At 34.4% G+C, this 24595-nt stretch overlaps 1 protein-coding gene across 1 annotated transcript in view; it reads right to left on the bottom strand.

Moving 5' to 3' along the window:
• Positions 1–204: 204 nt before the first annotated feature.
• Positions 205–24595, bottom strand: part of LOC129279237 (aquaporin AQPAe.a-like) — a 39238-nt gene continuing 14847 nt past the window's right edge. Inside the window, exons 2-3 of the mRNA XM_064094862.1 lie at positions 5400–5480; positions 205–2151 (exon numbers count right to left, since the gene is read on the bottom strand). Coding sequence (XP_063950932.1) covers positions 1960–2151; positions 5400–5480 — 273 coding nt within the window. The 3' untranslated portion in view covers positions 205–1959. The remainder of the gene's footprint in view (positions 2152–5399; positions 5481–24595) is intronic.

The following is a 24595-nucleotide window of genomic DNA, read 5'->3' as shown; positions in this document are numbered from 1 at the left end:
TAACCATCGTAATAATGAAAATGGTACTTGGTTCTTATAGTGGTCATATTAATATCTGTCAGATGTGACATTCCTGGCACACCATAATAATTGTTAATAAGGGGAGCGTTTCAAGAAAGGACCCGTTGGACATTTCATCCGACAAATCCAGTTTTATCCCCCCCCCCGAAAGTTTGAAAACAGTTTCTTACACATTTTTTTCTTCACAAAATTCACCAAAGTGTGTATGAAATCCTCCAATTTCATTTTAGAAAATGTAAAATCTCCCAATGAAAAGCTTGGTCGCTTCACTCCCTCGCTTCCAATTTGTTTCAAAAACTTTTACGCGTCACCCCCGCTCCCAGAAAAATAAAAAAAAATGCGTACAACCATGTTCTTCATAATGAATATTTTTTTATGAAAAGCTTTTTTTTTTAACCGATCCATAGTTATTAAGATACAAACTATCTGAGGAATGTAAGTGATAACACCAAACCCGAATTCTTCCGAATAAATTCGGACTGATTTTAACCGAATTCGGATGGTTTCGTTGGATTCGAATGTTCCCGAATTAGCTGCGAATCCATCCGATTACACGTATTCGGGTGGATTCCGGAGTATTCTGCTCTCCCTCCGCGAATGCGAGAAAATTCGAAAGGGATTCGGGAACATTCGAATCCACTGAAACCATCTGATCGAATCAGGCCGTATTCGGGCAGAATCGGTCCGAATTTATTCGGGAGAATTCGGTTTGGGTGTAACCCAACCATAAGACAGTACATACAGAATTCTTCTATTCTTGCTTCATAGAATAGGAACAGGGCAGGGGCCTTGAATTAATTTTTAAAAGGGCAATGAAGAGGGTGTGCTGTTTTTTTTACTAACAAAAAATTGACAAGCAAGCAAATTAGAATTTGTCATGAAGATGATTTTGGTCAGAAAAAAATGGACAAGCCCCCCCCCCAAAAAAAAAACCATTTTGATACATACGCTTATATTATGGTATTTTTCACAAGCTACAACCTACTTAAATACAATAATTTATCTTCATCAATTCATTATAAAGGGGCCGACTTTGTCTGCTGTGTTTGATAAAAACTGTAAAAAAAAAACTAAAGCAAACGACAAATAAAAACAATTATCCTGGCTCTGTGGCCCTGTTCGTCACATTATTTGGACATTGGACAAACTATTATTATAAACTTGCATAATTCAATGAATAAATCCATAGAAATACAAAACATTACAACCTTGAATGTTATTATACAACACAATGAATTCTGAAATATACAGATACCCTCTGAACATGTTGAAAACAACTCACAAAATAAAGCTACTGTATGTGTATCCAATTGCATCTCTCTAATGTTCTGCAGAAACTCTCGGTCCTGACTTTCTGATAGAACACACACACAAAAGAGTGCGTCTGTATAAGTGGCGTATATATCCCTGCCAGAAAAACAAAACAATGTCTCACAGTTTAAACACACTGTGACACTGTGGAAATGGGCAATAAACACAGTGTTCCCAAACTTTTGCTACAATATATACGCTATGATTAACACTTTCCTCTTTTCTGGTTAGGACTCTCCTGAACAAGTATAATTTATATAGGCCTCTACTCTTTTTCTCCTAGATATGCATATAATTTCTGAAGCGGTCTTTAATATACCCTATGTTAATAATAGTAATGGTCCAGCATTTACATAGCGCATTTATTATGCTCTAGTGCGCTGGATACTTATTATTATTACCTGAACCGCCATAATTATAGGCGCTAAATAAAGTGTTCAAGGATATCCATTCATCTCACCTGGGTCGAGTGCATCACAATATGGGTAAATGGGCTAAGTTATACATTGGGTTAATTTCCCGCTGAAGGAAAACACACCATGGCTGGAATGGATTCGAACTCACGTCCCTCTAATTGAAAGACGAGAGTCGTAACCACTACGTTGTATGTTGACATTTAACAATTATTTAGACATTGGTCGCTTCGATTGTCGTTCGATCGGGACCGCGATCACAACTCCGTCGTCTGCCGCTTCGATTGCGACCTTCCGACTTGCAACAACATGACGTCAGCTTAAAAACGGCGGCTTTCTCTGCGAATAGAAATTTGTATACTGAAGCAGCTGAAATCCCGGCAAGAATTGGCGATGCCCAATACACCTGCAGGATGTGTATAAACAAAATGAAAAATGAATATAACTTTAAATGGCTATTAAAAAAAACGAAAGGATATTGATTTACACCGTTTTTTATTCAATTGGTTAAAACAGGAAATATACGCATCTAATCTAAAAACTGAAAAATTAAAGGGCAACAATTATACTTTTGTATAAATAGCTGAATACAATATTCGTTTAAAAATGAATATAGATCTATTGCATAAAGGCATGCCAAGAAACTAGATCAAAACCATTTTCTTCAGCATAAATCTCGTATGAATATATAATTAGGATTAACGTCTTTTCATTCCCAAAATATGAAAAATAATATATATCATAATTGCTTTTCTTAAAAAAGGAAAATTTCCAATTACATTAAAAAATAAGTAAGGATATTTTTAGCAGTAATTCTCAAAACTCCGAATGGTAGAAATAAACTATGAAATCAATAAATATGGTGATATACAGACAAGTATTTAAACAAGTGGAGCGCCTCTGACAGTCTCGCCTGTATTATGCGATGCAATATAGCAGCAGTGCTGACTTGGAAAATGACTATACATTAATCATTAAAAAAAAACCACCATGGTGATAAAATACTATGTTCATTTACCATAAATGGCATTTGACCTTGATCGTGTGACCAAAGACTTGTGCAAGACGATCAAAAATGCTTTATTACCCGTATGTCCACATTTCATGAACGAGATCCATAAACTTTCAAAGTTATGATGGCAATTCAACAAATACCCCCAACACGGCCAAAGTTCATTTATTTATTTATTTCAAATATTTAAAAGAAGGGTAGCCGAATCAGCAACAAGCTGGTTTTCGTTGGGGCCCTTCGTAAACACACACAAATATAAAACATGGTGACATATTCAAATATAAACAAAGAATAGAGCATAAATACTAATATTGAAAAATTAAATAATGAAATAATCATCATTAACTATGAAAAATAACAAAACAAATAAAATATGATACTTTACAAATGTTACCTAAAAGTAAACGAAAATTATATATACACATGAAATGAGATAAAATGTGTACAAAATGAGGAGAAAGAATAGATTCCATCATTAGTCCCTATATTACATATCAAATGTTTTTTCCCATTTTGCCATTTCCCGTTTAAACTGTTTAATGTCTTCTATGAATCGGAGGTGTTCGGGTAATTCATTCCAATGCAATGGGCCTGTGACAAAAAATTATTTCTGGTAAAAGGTTCATTGGCCTTGGTCATGTGACCTGAAGCTCACACAGGATGTTCACTGATGCTTGATTACTCTTGTGTCCAAGTTTCATGAATTAGATCCATATACTTCCAGAGTTATGATAATTTAAAACAAGTGGAACTCCTGTGGCAGTCTCGCCTGTATTACGCGATTCGATATAGCAGCAGTGCTGACTTTCAAAACAGCTATTAAATAATTATTCACAAAAGAAAACACGCATATGATAATGAAATACTATGTCCATTGACCCAACATGACCGTTGACCATGATCATGTGACCTAACACATGTGCAAAACAATCACTCATACTTGATAACCCTTATGTCTATGTTTCATGAACTACATGTGTAGATCCATAAACTTTCTAAGTTATGATGCCAATTCGTCAAATGAAGAGTTTAGTTGCAAAAGGGGTTAGGTCCGCTTTGGACCATTCCGATAAAAAACATGTTTTTTATTCTCACTTATTGAAATATTCTTTTGAGAAACTAAATTGTCATGATGTACTACCCTATCATGTGAACATAAAATTGGGTATAAAAGAAATCTACCTGTCCTCAATTTTTTCTTTATATTTATAAAAAAACAATCATCATTGTGGACCTAACCCATTTTGCAAGTAAACTGAAATGAATCCAATCTCTTTTGATTAAAAAAGTGAATTTTCTTTGCCACTTTCATTCACGTTTTTATTTGAATTTCAAATTGTCTTTGGTATCATCAGAGTGACTAAAAATTTAGAGGTTTAGAGACAGGAAACAATAAAATTTATGAAAAATGGACCGAACCCCTTTTGACAAATGAGTTCTTCAGAAGAGTTTGGTTTGCAAAAGGGGTTATGTCCACTCCAAGAAAATCATTTTTTTTAATTCTCCCATATTGCAATATTCTTATGTGAAACTGAATTTTCATGATACCCTACCATGAGAACATAAAATTGGGTAAAAGAGAATTCTACCTCTCTTCATATTTTTTAAGATATTCTTTTTCAAAAAAAATCTGTGTGGACCTAACCCCTTTTGCAACTAAACTGAAATGGACCGAACCCCTTTTGAAAAAAAGGGATTTTTCTTTGCCATTTTAGTTCACTTTTTAATAGGAATTTCAACTTTTCTTTGGTATCATCTTATAGAGCTACTAAAAATCTATACATTGAGACATAAAAATAAAATTTGATAAAAAATTGACCTAACCCCTTTTGCAAGTGAGCTCTTCAAATACCCCCAACACGGCCAAAGCTCATTGACCCTAAATGACCTTTGATTTTGGTCATGTGACCAGAAACAAGCACAAGATATTCAGGGATATATGGTTACTCTTATGTCCAAAGTTTCATGAACTATAGATCTATAAACTTTAATTTTAAGATGACAATTCTACAAATACCCCCAACATAATAAAAGTTTGTTGACCCTAAATGACCTTTGATCTAGGTCATGCGACCTGAAACTCGCACAGGATGTTCAGGGATACTTAATTGCTACTATGTCTAAGTTTCATGAACTAGGTTCATAAAATGTAAGAGTTATGATGACACGTTCGTTGACCCTAAGTGACCTTTGAACTTGGTATGTTACCTAAAACTCATGTAGGATCTTCAGTGATAAAATATCACTCTTATGTCCAAGTTTCAATAACTATTTCCTCACACTTTAGTATGACGACATTTCAAAAACGTAACGTTGGTTAAGATTTCAATATTGATTCCCCCAACATGGTCTAAGTTCATTGACCCTAAATGACCTTTTACCTTGGTCATGTGACCCGAAACTCACACAGAATGTTGAGTAATACTTGATTACCCTAATGTCTAAGTTTCATGAACTAGGTCCATATACTTTCTAAGTTATGACATTTCAAAAACTTAACCTTTGATTAAGATTTGATGTTGACGACGACGCCGCCGTCGCCGCTGTCGGAAAAGCGGTGCCTATAGTCTCGCTCTGCTATTCAGGCGAGACCAAAAAAACCAAGGTATTTTTGGCAGGATGATGAATGAACTTCTTCTTACCCAGTGATCCTTCCAATTAAGTGCAACTAAAGCTGGGCCGAATGATCTTGCTGGATTCATACTCGCCCCGGTATATGGTATCTGACAAGACAAGAAGAGAATTACAAAATTAAATGAATGTGATATCGTAATTATACAGACATTCATTCCGATAAGAAAAACAAATGACACTTATTGCAGAGTTAGCGAGGACTTTGAACAGAAAAGTAACGAATGATTATCATCGCTATCTTAAAAAATTGAGGAGACATTTGATAATAATTGTTTAAAGGGGAATCCAGCCTTGGCCAAAAAATGTTGTGTTGGGAAGGAGAAAAATATATTAAACAGAATGGTGAAAATTTGAATGAAATCGGACAAGCAATAAGAAAGTTATAGCTGCTTTAAAATTGGGATCACTAATAGTATGTAGATTGCAAATTGGCAACTGGGTAAGTAAATTATGACAAAGGGCAAGGACAACTTTCCCATAGGCCATGTACTTTATTATCAGGGTTTTGTGGTTTTCTCTTAAGTACCCATTCCCCTGGGGCAGTAATCTAAATATAACCCAGGTAGTATATTGTTTAATGTCCTCATGAAAGAAAAATGTAATTTGAAATAAAACTTTTCGGAAAATGACATTTTATCCATAATATGTAGTAGAGTACATGGAAGAGTAGTCCTTGCCTTACATCACTATGACATCCCATATGTGGCCAATTTGAAGTCTCCATGAGTATAGTGATTACCAATATTTACAACTTTTAAAAATTCATAACTTTCTTGTTGTTTGTTCAATATTATCAACTTGTCTGATTTATCTTTTTCTTATAAAAAACAAGTTTTTATTTGGGTTGGATTCCCCTTTAAAGACTTTGCAATATCTGATATTCGAAAAGCCAAATTTTAATCCTAATAATGACCTATACAAATACATTATGTGTCCTGGAGTACGGTCTGCATGAAAAACAGCACCATCAACCAAGAAATTAATGTGCATTTAATGATCCATGTCCTTTATTGAATATTAATTGCAACTAACCATTTCTCTCTATTATTTACGCACAGGGGGACGTTCATTATTTTAGGGCACCTTGTAAAATGACTATACCGAAGTCAATTTTGATCGCCCCCGACGAATTGGCAATTTCGCGAACATCACAATTTATGCAATTTAGTATTGACCTTCCATCGTTAACGCGTGACCTTTAGAATGTTTATCAGTAATATTATGAAGTGAGGATATTTTGGTCAAAGATGAGAGACGAGAGACGATTCTCCCTCAGAAAACACATAGGACGGTCGGAGACAACCCGGGTTGTTTATAACATGGCATTTTCCACGGTCCCAATTCCATGTCATCCATGATATCTCGCCACCGGTTTGATCGACGAAGGCGTACCTGAGAATGTGTGGGTGAGGGATGGGGTATTTCATGACATTTGCTCCGGCGACAATGCTCCACTCTAAATTCCACACACTAATCGAATGACCAACTTCACCCTAATCCTACCATACAACCCTATATCGCAACCCTAACCCTACATCTAGACGAAATTAAGCCCGGAGCAAATGTCGTGTTACAGGGGTGAGAGCATGCAACCAGTAGCGTCATGAGCCAAAGAAATCAAGGGGACAGACAGGCGGTTTGGCAATTTTTTTTAATTAGTTCAATAATATTGACATGTTGGATACAAAAATCTATTTTTATGTCAGATTTTGACGTAATCATATTCAGAACAAATTCTAACGTTTCTCTTTTCTTTCACTTTCTCTCTCTTTGTTTTCAGTCGTTATCTGATTTTTTTTACATGTATTTATTTTTTTGATGGGGGTCCATGGTCCCCTAGCCGACCCCCAACTGTGCACCAGCGAGAGCAACTGTTACCTGTTGCTGCTAACTTTATTTCAGGAGATTTATATATTCCAAAAATAATTCAGAAAGATTATCGCCGCAAGTTGTAATATATTCCGCGATGAAAGATCAGTCACGTCCATGAGGCATGGCTGTCTTGTTTTGGAGGATGAATAAAAAAAATACAAAATCGAAGAAAAAAAAGCATCGTTATTATTCATATTGAGGACGGACAACAAACCATACAGTCTCGTCATTTTCGGAAACTCTTAGCAATATTAGCCCCAAGGTATTTAGGATAAAATCACCGATAGCTCAGATTAACATATCAATATTAGACCGTGATCTCCTTTTTCTCAAAATTTTGAAGAAAAAAAAAGCGGATACCCTTTTTTGCGCCATCATCAAAAGATGGCTAAGATATATACACTCAGATCATTATCCTGATCCTTTGAATAATATCAACACTGGTACAAATTGGTCAATATCATACTGTCACAGTTGCTAATTTGCTGTCTATACTACAGTTGTATGCCATTTTATTCTTTGATAAATCAAGCTCATTAAATTAATTCGTCACTATAATATCAAATAGACGGACTGCATAATAATATTTGCTTTCACGATTCAAGCTAAATGTAGATCTAGATAGGTAGAATTTGACCTCAGATAAGAAATAAATATCTGAATACTCACGGCATCAAGCCATTACATACGTATCAATGCAAATAAAATAATTCTTATTGGTCTTTCATTTCAACGTTATCCAGTGGCGTACCGTGGGGCAAGGCAAGGGGGCCCCAGCCAAATTTTCGGGTCACTTAGTGGGCGCGCGAAGCCGGCTCAATTGCCAGGTATACTGACCTAACAGGGTTATTTTAAGGACTGTGCCATTACTGATCAAATAATGCGAGCGCGAAGCGCGAGCTCAATTTGGATATTCAAACTTAAAAAAAGGGACATTATAAGCAATTTTGTAAAAATCATGATACGTGCTTGTCTCACTAAACACTGATGCGAGCGCAAAGAGCTGAAATTTGTGTATATATTGGCCACAGCTAAGGACATTTAAAGGATTATTTTTTTATGAATTCATGAAAAGCACACATATCTCACCATAGTCAGCTAATGCGAGCACCAAGCGCTTGCTGATTTTGTTAGAATTACACCTAACACATGACATACTTTTTGTAGTCATTGTAATCATGAACGTATCTCACTAATCAAATATTGCGAGCTGAAATTTTTTGAAATGCAGACTTGAAGAGGGGCATTCTAAGTCTTCTTTGTAAGAATTCACAAAGACATACGTATTTCACTAACCAAATTATGCGAGCGCGAAGCGCGAGCTAAAATTTTTTAATACTCAGACCATTATGAACGGACATTTCAAGGACTGTTTTTAGGAATTTATGAAAAGCAGACATAGATTACGATTATTATCACCAATCCACTAATGTGACCGTAAGCACGGACTGGAAATGTTTTATATTCAAACCTTAAGACAATAATAACTCGAAGTGCAAGGAAATATATTTGGTTAATATTGATGAGACGGGATGTTTTAGTAAAACAGGATTATAATTATATCTCATTAAACAGATAATGCGAGCACCGGGTATGATGAACACATAGGCCCTAAGCAAACGATGTTTCATAAAGTTCTAAAAACAATATTTCTTATGTAATATAATCTAATAATATACAATAATCTATTCTTCCCCCACTACGTTTCTCTTTCTTTCTCCCTCTTTTTCACCTTTTCTCCCCCTTTTTTTTTGGGGGGGGGGGCACGTGCCCCCTCCCGTAGTTACGCCACTGAAGTTATTGATTATATATAATTAAAGATTATTCAATAAATTTGGGGGGGGAGGTAAATATTCTGTATTTCACATTGCTATTTATTAGCTGTATAGAATCAGGGGTGTAGCCATGGTAATCATGAACATCATTGTGCGCGTAGGGGGCACAGGACCGTCCGAGTTAGAGCCCTCGGCGTAATAGCTGTCGAGATTTACCGTTTTAAACGCTATAAGCAAGGACATCGGTGTAACACAGCACAAATACTTCAATGCAGCGGCATAATGAACTAAAAATTGGGACAATATTATTGCGTTAAATTTACCTAGCCATATTGTAGACATTACACACATACGTCATTTCAATCTTTTTCCCCATTCTCTTCTCCATGCATCCTCGGCAGTCCGTCCAGCGTTTTAGTTCATTTTCCTTGCCTTTCCTTCAGTTTCCAATTCAATCCTCTCTTTTAGCTTTTCCGCTCATTCCAAATGAAAGACTCTTTGCCGTCCTTTAAGTTCCCCTCCCTCATTTGATTTCTTCACATTCCGAAATGTTTGTTCTTTATCTCCTGTTCTCCTCTCCTGCCTTTTGAACCTTGAACCTTGAAGAAGTACTCTCCCAAAAACCAAACACGCTGTCTTGGAGAGGGTTGTGCCGTGTCAGGTGCTGCCAGTGCTTCAGGTGATGTGGGGATCCTGTGGTGGTATTCTTGGTGCATAGTGTGCTTTCCCTCTTTCCTTTCGTTTACCCTGTCTTTTCTTCCTATTATTTCTTTCCTTTTCTTTTTCCTCTTTCCTCATTTTTCTTCCTTTTCCCTTTTCCTTCTTTCTCTCTCTCCCTTTCTTTCTTTCTTTCTTTCTTTATTCCTTTCTCCCTTTTCAGTTTATTTTCAATTTTCACAGCGAAATCCTCCATGGGGGCAGATTGCTACCCTGTTACGCCACTGTTGATAATCAAGAACACTTGATTAAGGTGTTTAGTCGTAAAAGCCAACACAGATTTCAAAGGTAACATCATTCGAAAATTTCAATAAGATCCCTGAAATTGGAGGCATACGTTAATCTTTGAATACAAAAATGCGATCGATGGTCGATGTTTTTAGTTCTACTACATCATTTCGAAGTTCATAGTAAATCAGACTTTTCATAATAGACCAGTTCCTAGTTACTTCATGGACAAGTTTGGTCAAAAGACCTTTTATTTCTTTCACTATATATGATAGGCAGATTTCAAAGCAAGATATTATTAATCATGCCTTACATAGCAAGATGAATAAATTGAATAGATCGGGTGACTAGAATAGAACACAAATGAACCTCTATGTCCAGGATAGGCCCCTAGAAATTGAATAAACCTTGTTTTTTCATATATACAATATTTTTTTATTGTTCTTGTCAATTCGAGGGTGCTGATTACGAATCTGAATGATGCCACTCATGTAACCTTGAGCATTTTCTGCAAATTGGCAAAATCCAATATGGCCGCCAAAATATGCAAATTACCCATGATAATCATAAAATTGCCCGCACATTGGCTACAAAATGCATGAAATTGTGTGGCAGGAGTGAAATACTCTCTGAAAAAAAGGAATTTTTGACAAAATATTTATTTTCTGGATATTCAAAATGGCCGCCATAGGCCATTGTATACTCTACGATGTACAATATGAATAGGGAAAACTAATTTTCACAAAAAATGAGCACTTCACTGCAAGAAATCGTGATATATGAACGAAGTACTGTATGCAAATCACCATCATTAACGAGATATATCATTTATTACGTCATGTATGGGAAAATTGCTGTATTTTGATACTTAAAATAGCCGCCACTGGCCCAAACAGTATTATGTGCAATGGCAATTGGGGCCAAAAAATTCACAAGATTGAACACTAAAATGCATATTATTAAGATAAACGAGTGGAATACTGACTAAAAACAAAATTGTTAACTAAATATATTATTCAATATGCCATGTATGTGATAAATGCTGTATTTTGACATTCAAAATGGCCGCCATAGGCCCTATATCTATTATGTACAATGCAAATGGAGAAACTAATTTTCACAAGAGTAAGAAATATGAAATGCATGTAATTGTGATTTACGAGTAAAATATTGACTGAAAATATGTTTTGTAGCGAGACATATCATTTCTTTTGTCATACATGAGACAAACGCTCTATTGTGAAATTCAAAATGGCCCCTATAAGCCCTAACAGTATTATCTACAATGTAAATGGGGACATGTAATTTTGTAAGAATTTGGATTTGCTTGACTATGACATCCATATAATCCTGTTGTAAGAGTAAAATATTATTTGAAAACATAATTTTTATGAATTTTCATTTGCATTTCTTCTGCCATGTAGGTGATAAATACTTTATTTTGACATTCAAAATAGCCGCTACAAGCCCTAACTAAATTATGTAACATGCGTATAGGGAAACTAATTTTCACAAGAGTGAGAATCATAAAATGCATGTAACTGTGATGTACGAGTAAAAATATTGTATTAAACATGAACTACATACATCATATTCATGGAGGTAATGTTGTACTTTGATATCCAAAATGGCTGCCATAGGTCCTAAAAGTATTATGTACATTGTAACTTGAGACATAATTTTGACAGAATTTGGCTTTGCTTGACTATAAATATTACATATAATTGATTGATTGATTGATTGATTGATTGATTCTTTATTTCCATGCAAAAATAAATCATGCAACAGAAAATATATTGACAATATCTCATGGTAAAATAACAATAAACAATCATTGCATGGGAGGGAACAGTCATAAGCACAAGGCTTGAAAAGGACGCCCCTCAAGAAAGACTACGGCCCTGAATAAAATCAATATAAGTCATATTTAAAAATTACAGTAAAAGCAGGGCCAAAAGGAAAACACATCAAGCATGTCAAGAATAAATCAAATGATAATAACACACCAGCCGTGTATCGATTAATATTACTATGTTTAACATAGATACGTCGTATAAAATAATACAAAAAATAAAGTATGCAATATGATGAAAGTCATGAAACTGATGATAGAACAATATCTTAACTCAAATAAGTGCTAATAATTGAATGCTTAAACTCAAACTTAAATTTGTTCAATGTAGGTGCACCACGTATAGTTAAAGGTATATCATTCCAGGTATCTGGGCCAGTATGTCTTATTGACCTATGGGCTAAGGCAGTTAGCGGATTTGATAAATGTAAATTTGTTGAGGTTCTCGTAGGATAATTATGAATAAACGAATTCAAAAGGAACATATGATCAAATGTTAATGGTAATTGGCGACAGTGAAACTTAAACATAAACAAAGCAATTTGAAATTTATGTATATCATCAATGTTTAAAGTCTTGAAACGGTTAAAGAGGGGACCAGTATTTTCATAAAAACCAGCGTCGGCACACAAACGAATAGCTTTCTTTTGAAGTAAAAGGATATGGTGATTTTTTTTATTTGAATGAGCCCCATACAATATTGCAATAAGTGATATGTGGAAGTAAAATAGAATTATAAATTGAGAGTAATGCTTGAGGAGGTAAATAGTGTTTAACTTTAAACATTATACCTATACATCTTGATACAGACGTCAATATTTTAGATACATGGTCATCCCATGTTAAAAACTCATCTAGAATGACACCTAAAAATCTCACATTATATTTTTGTCCGATAGAAATCCCACTTATCTTTATTTCTTCTGTATAATGATCAGCTATTATTTTGGAGTTCTTGAAATCAATATAATATGTTTTTTGCAAATTTAAAGACAATTTATTACTTTGGAACCATGTGGATATTTTGGGCAATTCATTATTCAACATTTCAAAAAGCATTCTTTTATTCGAGTTTGAAGAAATAACTGTTGTGTCATCAGCATAAACAATATATTGTAATAAGGGTGAAGAATATACTATGTCATTTATATACAGAAGAAATAAAAGCGGGCCCAGAATTGAGCCTTGAGGCACACCACAATTAATATACTGTGAATTAGAACTTACTGAATTTATACATGTAAATTGTTGCCTATTTGAAATATAACTATTAAACCAATTAAGAGTAGTACCTCTAACACCAAAATATTTTAATTTGTAAAGCAATATAGTATGATCCAGGGTATCGAACGCTTTACTTAAGTCCATGAAAACACAAACTACATGTTCCTTTTTTGCTAAAAGAGAAGAAATTTTATCATAAAGATCAACAAGAGCTAGATCAGCAGAATGAAATTTGCGAAAACCATATTGGGATGGATTTAATAAATTATGTAATGACAAAAATGAAACTAATCTATTGTAAACAAGACGTTCAAGTATTTTTGAAAATGACGAAAGAATAGAGATAGGGCGATAATTCTCAATGAGTGTCCGATCGTCCTTTTTATAAATTGGAATGATTTTCGCAATTTTCATGTGAAGTGGAAAAATTCCGGTTGACATTGAAATATTACATATGTGAACAAAAGGAGTTATAATGCTTAATATAATCTTTTTAAGGAGAAAATTACTAATCTCGTCATGTCCAAAAGAACGACTGTTTTTAAGATTGTTTACGATTTTCAATATTTCCTCAGAATTTGTTGGATTAAAAAACAATGTATGTTGACATGAATTGCGTAAATAATCTGCAAAATTAGTTGTGGTATGTGGTATTTTTAATGCTTGTTCCTGCCCAACATTAACAAAATAATCATTAAAACCGTTAACAATATCATCTAATGATTCATATACAAAATCACCATGTGAATAGATTTAAATTAGCATCCTTTGCTTTCCCCAATAATTCGTTAATATTTTTCCAAGTAGCTGACATATCTCCTTTAGCATTTTCAAATTTTTGTGAATAATATGTTTTCTTTGCATTTTTGATGATACATGTTAAAAAATTTCTATATCTTTTATATTTACTAATATTTTCAGAGAAAGGATTCTTCAAACTAGTTTTATAAAGTTTGTTCCTTTTTCGAATTGACTTTACAATCCCAAAAGTAATCCATGGTTTTCTAGGAGTTTTTGATGACCTTTTTCGTCTAACTTTTGGAATTGTATGGTTTAAACAGCAATGCAATTTATCAATAAATGATTTATATGCTATATCAACGTCATTACAGGATAAAACATCAACCCAAGATTCGGCTTCAAGTTCGGTTATAAAATTTTGCATATTCTCAGGAGACATCTTTCGAATATAAGTAATATTTGTAGCAGGCTTTTTACTTTGTCCAAGTGTAGTGATAATAAATATAGGAAGATGGTCAGAAACATCAGAATATAATATACCATATGAAATATGTCGCTTGTCAGTGTTGGAAAAAATATTATCGATTAAAGTAGAACTTACAGCAGAAACACGTGTTGGTTTATCTATAAAAGGATATAATGCATACGAATTCAATACATTGACAAATGTTTGGCTTTGTTTATTAATATTTAGAATATCAATATTGTAATCACCAGATAAATATATATCTTTATTTTCGGTTGTAAGTTTATGAAGAATAATATCTATATCAGAGAAGAAGGATTCAGTATTTAAGTGGGGTGGTCGATAAACAACACCTATAACAGAATTTTTGGAATTACAATTTTCAACTTCAACAAATAATGATTCAGCGCTATTACTCACAAATTGTAAGTCTTTCCTGATAAAAAATTGATAAGATTCTTTTATATATATAGCAACACCACCACCTTTCATATTATTTCTATCAACATGAAGAAGTAAATAACCACTGATATTAAATAAATCTGGAGATTTGTCATTTAGCCATGTTTCAGTTACACATATAATACTATATTCATATTCAACAGAAGAAAGCAATTCTTGAAAAGTATCAAAATTCTTACATAAACTCCTTGAATTTACATGAAGAATACTGAAATGATTTTCTTGGTAAGTAATCTTATTTTTGAATTCATGGGGTAAATAATATTGGCAAGATGACGTTGCAATGACCTCATTTAGTTCCAAATCTATATTACTATCCATCATATAATAAACGTGTGAACAAAAAATACTTGTATATCATAATGATAGTAATGTAGTAATTGGAATATCATAATGATAGTAATTGGAATGAAAGGGTAAAATATTGTCTAAAACCATGGTTTCTAATGAGATATATCATATCTTGTGTAATTAAGTTGATAAATAATGCATTTTTAAATTGAAAATGAACACCACAGGCCTTTTAGATAATTTTCACAAAATGGCAAATGGCGGCCATTTTGAATGTTGAAATACCGTATTTATCACCTAAATGATATAAGATATGATATATTTTGTTATAAATCATGTTTTCAGACAATATTTCACTCATACAACACCATTTAGTCAAACAAAGCCAAAATCTTTTGAAATCATTTGTTCCCATTCACATTGTACATAATACCGTATACAAGGGCCTGTAGTCGGGTAGTGGCCATTTTGACTTTCAAAATACAGTATTTATCACTTAACCTGCAGAATGAATGATATATCTTGTCAGAAATCATGCTCTCAGACAATATTTTACTCATGGATCACTATTACTTGCATTTATGGTGCTCACTTCTGTGAATATTGGTTTCCCAGTTCGCATTATACAAAATACAGTCAATGTCTATGGCGACCATTTTGAAAGTAAAAATACAGTATTTAACACAAACTTGAAACCTGAATGATATATTTCGTTAAAAATTACTATTTTTTAGAGAGTGTTCCATTACTTTATCATATATAAATGCATTTTAGTGCTTACTATTGTGATTTCTTTGGTCCTCTTTCTCATTGTACATGATACTGTTAGGGTCTTTGGCGGCCATTTTGAATATCAAAATACAGCATTTATCACATACATGGCATAGTAAATAATATATTTCGCTAAAAATTATGTTTTTAGTCAGTATTCCACTCGTTTATCATAATAATATTCATTTTAGTGCTCACTCTTGTGATTTTTTTGGCCCCCATTGCCAATTTACATAATACTGTTTTGGCCAGTGGCGGCTATTTTAAATATCAAAATACAGCAATGTTCCCATACATGGCATAATAGATGATATATCTCGTTAGTGATGGTGATTTGCATACAGTACTTCGTTCATAGATCACAATTTCTTGCAGTTTAGTGCTTATTTTTGTGAAAATTAGTTTTCCCTATTCATATTGTACATAATAGAGCATACAGGGGCCTATGGCGGCCATTTTGAATATCCAGAAAATAAATATTTTGTGAAAAACCATTTTTTCAGAGAGTATTTCACTCATGCCACACCATTTCATGCATTTATAGCCAATGTGCGGGCAATTTTATGATTTTCATGGGTAATTTGCATATTTTGGCGCCCATATTGGATTTTGCCAATTTGCAAAAAAATGCTCATGGTTACACGAGTAGCATCATTCAGATTCGTAATCAGCACCCTCGAATTGACAAGAAACCATCAATATATTTTGCATATATGAAAAAACAAGGTTATGCCTCTTCTATCCTGGACTATATTTGTTGCATTTCTGCTTTGAATGTATATTTGAGCATGTTGTACAGTGTACTTGGCAAACTGTGAAATACCAGTCGTTCATGGACGCATTGTTGTGTTTGTGAATGTAAATGAAAAACACAATTCAAATGAATATATGATAATCAAATTTGGTGCTTATCTAATTAAATTTTAACCCACAATGTCACTTTAGTATAGTACCAATGACCTTCATCTGATCATGCGCAGAGTGGAACTACGAACTGGCTTAAAGAAACCGATTTCTGATTTAGGGTCGCAGGCATTGATCAAAGAAAATACTAGGAGGGATGACAGATGCGACCAGTTTACAACACTCTGGTAGACTCAATCAAAGGATACTAAAAAAGAAAAAAAGGAATAACGTTTGAGCCATTTTTTAAATTGCACAATCAAATCTCACACAACACAATGATAATGTTGTAAATCTAGTTTGGTTTAAGTCTGTTAGTGTAAATGGCGGCGGAAGCAGTAAAAGTTAGGGGGACGCAGAGGCAAATCGAGTTTTCGCCGACAGAGGGGAGCCGGAAAATATTTTCATTCACATCTTCCCCGATCGGCTGTTAAAAGATGATTTTGTTTTAATTTTCCTTTTAAATACTCCGTAATTCCCGTATTATATGAATCAGAAAAAAGACGGCATATATATATACCTCTCAAAAAAGTTTGGAAATCTGAGTTTGGCCATTAATTTCTCCCAACTCCAAATTTTACACAATGTCTATTTGACATTATTCAAAAGGTCATTTAATTCTCTTTAAAATGATACCATGCTTGTTATGATCATGCCATCACAAAAAGAGCAGGATTCAAAAGTGTTGGATGAAGTCTGAATTGAAAAGCTGCAAAACGAGCAAAAAAAGTTTGGAAATCTGAGTTTGGTCATTAATTTCTCCCAACTCCAAATTTTACACAATGCATATTTGATATCATTCAAAAGATCATTTAATTTTCTTTAAAATTATACCAAAGAGCAGAGTTGGATGAGGTCTGAATTGAAACGCTGCAAAACGAGCAGAAATAGACGGTCATGAAGGGTCAATACAGAACATGATTCATTTGTCTGTGTCAATAGAGATGAAATCCATTCAAATCAAGCCCCTGCTTTTTCATTGTTTATGTTTTGTTGTGGTTTATGTAGTGATGGTTCGTTATGTGTTTGCTTGTGCAGAGGTGTGTTTGATTCCATGTTAATGTTGATGTTAAGGTGCATGAAAACAACTAAAAGAAACCGTTGAGAAACTCACTCATCACCACGGAAAAAGAACAGTGATTTCAATATTGTGTCATTTTGCAACTTTTAAATTTTGACCTTGCCCCACATTTCAAGGCACTGCACCTCCATGTGAACCATCATCATATCATGAAAATTATGATTTTAAAGAGAATTAAATGATTTATTCATTAATATTAATTACACATTGATATTTACCAAAATCGAGGAGGGATTATCGATCAAAGTAAAAAAAAACCGCTAAGAAACTCACTCATCACCACGGAAAAAAGAACAGTGACTTTCAATATTGTGTCATTTTGCAACTTTTGAATTTTGACCTTGCCCCACATTTCAAGGCACTGCACCTCCATGTGAACCATAGTCTTATCATGTAGGGTATCATTTTAAACAAGGCAAAAGCGATTTTGTGTCTCGCCCACTTATGAAAATAACCAGAAATATTGCGATTTGCGAGGGCACGCAACAGAATTGTATCAAAACTTCATTGTGAAATGACTGGGATGGAATAACACTTGTCATAACAGCCTTGCGCGTAAACTTTAATGTTGACCTGAAAATGACATTTGACCTTACCATGTGACCTCTGACTGCAGCATAACATGCAGGTCGCCTAAGTCCATCTACCATCCAAGTTTGGTTGAAAAGTGACTTCCGGTTGCGGAGTTAGGTGTCATAAGAGAGTCTTGCATGTAAACTTTAACGCTGACTTGAAAATGGCCTTTGACCTAACAATGTAACCTACGACTGCAGCATAAGATGCAGGTCCCCCAAGTCCATCTACCATCCAAGTTTGGTTGAAAAGTGACTTACGGTTGCGGAGTTAGGTGTCATTAGAGTCTTGCATGTAAACTTTAACGTTGACCTGAAAATGACCTTTGACCTAACCATGTGACCTCCGACTGCAGCATAACATGCAGGTCCCCCAAGTCCATCTACCATCAAAGTTTGGCAGTGAAAAGTGACTTTAATACGGTTGCGGAGTTAGGTGTCATAAGAGAGTCTTGCATGTAAACTTTAACGTTGATCTGAAAATGACCTTTGTTTGTTTGTTTGTTTTATTTCCGTCATAAAAAATACATAACAATATATATACATGTCAAGAGATACAAGGACTAACATATACATACACAATGAAATAAATTCTAAACATTGATTAAACAAAAGAAAAGAAAAATTAATGATTGAAGCATGTTAAGAAAGTTAAAAGATCAAACTTAAGACAAAAGACGGTTGGATAACCCATATTCAGCTGCACCAATTATAATTATGTGCGGCTGGTCTTCCATGGGGACCATTGACCTAACCATGTGACCTCTGACTGCAGCATAACATGCAGGTACCCCAAGTCCATCTACCATCCAAGTTTGGTTGAAAATTGACTTACGGTTGCGGATCGAGTTAGGTGTTATAAGAGAATCTTGCATGTAAACTTTAACGTTGACCTGAAAATGACCATTGACCTTACCATGTGACCTCCGACTGCAGCCTAACATGCAGGTCCCCAAGTCCATCTACCATACAAGTTTGGTTGAAAAGTGACATACGGTTGCGGAGTTGCGGTGTCATAAGAGAGTCTTGCATGTAAACTTTAACGTTGACCTGAAAATGACCTTTAACTTTACCATGTGACCTCTGACTGCAGCATAACATGCACGTCCCCAAGTCCATCTACTATACAAGTTTGGTTGAAAAGTGACTTACGGTTGTGGAGTTATGTGTCATTAGGTTTGTGACGGACGGACGACAGACGACGGACAGAAAACGGACGACATTTGGATCCCTAAGTCTCGCCTTCACCTCTGGTGGGCGAGACAATAAAATTAAATGATCTATTAATAGATATTAATTACACATTGATGATATTTACTAAAACCGAGAAGGGATTATCGATCAAAGTCAGATTTCCAAACTTTTTTTGAGGAGTTTACATACGTCTTGCCCCCCCCCCCCCCCCCCACAAAAAAAATGTACCCACCGTTGTTCCTTGGTCTACAGAATCCCTGAATGTGCATATTTCACAGATTTTTTGTTAAAGACCCTGACCGGTGTAAAAACAATCATATATCAAAATAAAGGTAATGATTCATACAATACGAATATACCAAAAATATTACATATATCTCCTTCCAATAGTTAAAAATGTTAAATAAAAATCAAAGACACTGCTCCTCCAAAGTACGCTTCGATTGAGCACCCCCACGTTGCCTGGAAATGATGACGTCACGTTGTGTCAGGAGGGTTGTGATTCCATAGGTTTGTGTACAAAAGCATTGGGTATTTTCTTCCATTTCCATGTTATGAATCCATTTTTTTTTCGTTTTCAGATGAAAATGGCACTCAAAATTATTCACTGTTCAAATTGTTGTAAACCTATAACTATTCACTACCTTTTTTGTGATTTCTTTGTTTGGCTCTTATTGGGCCTAAATTGCTATGTCAGGAAAAGTTGTTATAAATGCAGATAGAATTGAAATCTGCGCCAAATAAGCAGGAAATAAAATATGGCAAAAACTAGTTCAAAACTGCAGATTTCATAAATTCAAGCTTGTGGGTAAAAATATATGTGATATCCCTCTGTGATAGAAGTGAAGAGAATGAAATGCGTTATCTGGAAAGCAAAAAAATCACCCAGTTTTTCTGTGTACAAACCTATGGAATCACGACGCTTCTTACACAACGTGACGTCACGGTCTCGAGGCAGGTGAAAAGCACAATAAAGCCTATTTTCTAAGCGGGGTTCGAAACCCGATAATTGGAATATTCTTAAGCAAAATACTCAGCTGGGAAGCGGTGAAAATGCATAAAGCATACCTTGGTGTATTTAGTAGCTTATAAGCTTTCGATTGGTATATAATTTATCAATTTCATTTTCGGGTCCGGTCTGGATCTTTAAAGGTTATAAAGTTATGATGACTTGAAAATAGCCATGTATATTATGCCCTCAATAGTAGGCCCACCTGATCATTGTGATATCAGCATTGTGATATTACCAAATTAGGCCAAGAGCATTAAGCCAAAATAGGCTTAAGAAAGGAAATTTCGGGTAACAAGCAGATTTTTTTCAGGATAGGTCCAGGAATATGTATAGAATAAAATCGAATAAAGACCTCTCCAGCTCAATCGTGCTAGTAGCTTAGCCGGCTTATCCCAAAAGGCCAATATAATGTGTATTTAGGGGGGGGGGGTCCGGTGTGCACTTGACGGTTGCAATGGTTGCAATGAGAGATTTGTAAGACTTTAAGTATGCTGTGAACGTTAGAGGTTTAACACTCCATTTAGATTTACTGAACCAAGTCAGAGCACCAAAATCACGGTAGAATACAGGTAGATGTTTAGTTTGTGCAGCCCACATGGTATACTCATGGCAAATAGTTTGGTAATACAGAACTTATATATATTCGAATATTGAAGTGTGAAATTGGTTAATGGACATTTTACAAATTTGGTGTTTATTGGAAAGGAAAAAAGTTATTACCAATGAGTTTATATGGAACAATCAATATATCACATTTAAAGGAAAATCTATTTATAAACCAAACATAAAAGAAAAGGGATTCCCTAAAGTTACTGATATGTTAGATGAATTTGGACGCCCACTACGCTGGAGGGAAGCGAAAGAAAAGGTGTTAAAGTTTACTGAGTATTTTGAATTGTATATTGCTATGAAACAATGCCAGGGAAATGGAAAGTTTTCTTTTTACAACAAAACTACCATCATCTTGTAAAAGATCCTGGGGATTTCCCTTCTCTTTTCTGTGAATCTGCATTCAGACAAATTCAGAATATATCGACAAAACAATTTTATCGCACTTTTTTAAATATCAATAACCAACCTCCGAGGTGTTTACTCGTTTTAATCAACTTTACAATATCGATAGGCAACAGACTTCCAAATTGTTCACTCTTCCATTACGAATCACTATTGACACCAGACTTCGAATCACACACTATAAAATTTTAAATAACTTAATACCTACATATGAATGGCTCACAAAAATAGGAAAGAAAACCAATGCATTATGCTCTTTTTGCAATGCTAGACATTGGATCATTTGTGTTTTTGCATGCCCTAAAATAGCATCCTTTTGGAATGCGTTGCGTATGAGAGTGATTGATTTTAATCCTAATTATTTCTATTCATGTGAAACTATTTTATTTGGATTACTAGAACCATTAAGTCAATCCACCTTAGCATTTTATTTTCTAATTCTACTTGGTTAACAATTCATTTGCGGTGTAAATACCAAGAGGCTCTCCCTAGTTTGAAACAATTTAATTATTATCTTTATCTTATAAAGTTACTGAGGAAATTATTGCAAAAAACAAAAACAAACTCAATAAACACAATGTAAAATGGCAAAACATAAACAAGAATTTTTCCATTGCATAAATTGTAACCACTGTAGATTAGTATTTTGTGTTAATTGTCTTTTTGTGAGTTTGTTTTATCTTCTGTTCATGTTGTAGTGGTGTTTTTTTTTTTTTAATGTCATACGTTCGGTCATGTTGATACATGAAAATGTCATATTTTTGGGGTTGCGCTATATCCCGGCGATGCCACCAAGACGACTATATGGACCGACGGGTATTACCGTACCCCTTTTTTCGGTCAATGGATCGTCCTGGCGGCAGGACTAGGGTACAAGTTGCATGTAGATTATTCTGAGTACACAATTTATTTAGGATATTTTTTATGTACTTTTACAGTTTGTATCAATGTTCTGTTTGATTGAAGTGCAACGATATATGTTTTGTATACTTTGATTGTGTTTGTGACGAATAAAAACTGCAAAGATAAAAAATATATCGAACTTAACCGCTCAGGTTGACTGAGTCTATTGCCGTCAGCTATTAGGCCAAGAGCATTAGGTTTAAAATGGAAATTTCTGTTAACCAGCTGATTTTTTTTTCAGGAAAGGTCTAGAATAAAAAACCTAGAATAACATATAAAAGTCCTCATAAATCCTCTTTGATGGTTTTCCGTATTCTAAGATGGCGTTCAAAATGGCCGCCATTCACAGATAATGGACATAAGCGCTCATTATCCACACTAGACATCTAATTTTGGTGCATATATTTCATGGTTTAAAGGGGTAAAAATCTTAGAGTGAAAATAAACACATAAACAGACCAACAGCGGCGTACCCCGGATTTTCCAAAAGGGGGGCAAATTTTTTGGAGGATATTTCGTCCGCGAAAAAATTTGACAAGCAAAAAAAAAAGGTCTTCAACCGGAAATAAAGAACATTTCGTACCAGAAAAAAAAATTGACAAGCAAAAAAAAGAAAGAAAAAAAGAAAGGTCTTCAAGTTCAAAAGAGGAGGCACACGTCGGTTTTCTTTGCATATTTACATTACAAATTATTAATTTTGCTTCTTAAAAGGGGGAGGGAACGTCCCCTGGATCAGTTGTGACTCGTCAGGGGGGCAGGGGTACGTCCCCTGCATGAGTTGTGACTCGCCGACGCAGAACTCTTTGATTTATATATATATATATATATATATATATATATATATATATTGGCGAAGAAGCTCAAAAAGCATTGAAGCTAAATACGTAGCCTGGATTTCTTATAAATCAAAGAGTTCTGCGTCGGCGTCATAATGTAGAAACAAAAGAAGACTTAATAGAAACTACATGAGGAGACATAATCTTCCAAATTTTCGGTCATAGACCTTATTCAGGGATGATTTTATTATCCAAAAATGATATATACTTCGGGAATTCTATCCTTGTATAGAGTGCTCGATGTCCTTCACAGGAAGAGCTTTGAATAATAATAATAATAATTTGATGAACCTCCAGTCAACCTTGTGAACTTGTGTTTATTATATATATATATATAAATGTGTAAAGTTATACATGTACAACAGCTTTGGCAACTCTTTTTATTTAAATATTGTAAAGAAATTGATGAAGAGAACAATTTTTCCAAAGGGTAGATAGCTCTGGGGAACCTTGATTTAAGCTACGCCTACCATTGTTCTCTTCATCAATTTCTTTACAATATATATATATATATATATATATATATATATAAAGATGGCTTCCAAATATGGAGTCTAAATTGACTGCTGTAACTGAAAAAATGACATACTTCATTAGAAATCCACCTGAGAGATATGATTTATTGTGGTGTCTAAACTATGGTTTAAAGGGTAAATATATCAGGACAAGTAAATATGACAGTCAGTGGTCCAGTATGTCCAAAAATCAAAGACGGTTTCTTAAAATGGAGTCTAAATTGACTGCTGTTACTGAAAAGAATTACATATATAGTTCATTTAACATCTGCCTGGGAGATAAGATTTTGGTGTCTAAACCATGGTTTAAAGAGTCAAATAATACATAAGGACAAGTTAAAAGGACAGTCAATGGTCCAGAATGTCAAAATAATCCAAGATGGCTTCCAAAAATGGAGTCTAAAATGGCTGCTGTAATACAAAATAACATAGTTCATTTCATATCTGCCTCAGAGATATCATTTTGGTCTCTATACAGTATAGTTTCAAGGGTCAGATAATACTTTGGGATTGCTCATGATATGCAATTGTCCATTTTGCATGAAAATCCAAGAGGGCTTCCAAAATGGCTCGCAACTCCCATCACTTACAAATTTACATACTTCATATCCATCTGTGAGAAATGAATTTGGCAAAATAGGACAAGTAACAAGTATGTTCAGTCTTCCATTATGTGCAAATATCCCAAGTGGTTCTAAAATTGCGCAAAATGCCTGCTGTTATACCTACCCCTGAACATGCTGAAACCATAGGATTACCTTTTCCCAATGTATTT

Source organism: Lytechinus pictus, chromosome 2, assembly GCF_037042905.1.
Source record: "Lytechinus pictus isolate F3 Inbred chromosome 2, Lp3.0, whole genome shotgun sequence".
NCBI lineage: Eukaryota > Metazoa > Echinodermata > Echinoidea > Temnopleuroida > Toxopneustidae > Lytechinus > Lytechinus pictus.
The sequence above is the reverse complement of the archived record's forward strand: the minus strand, read 5'-3'. Positions and strand labels throughout refer to the sequence as shown.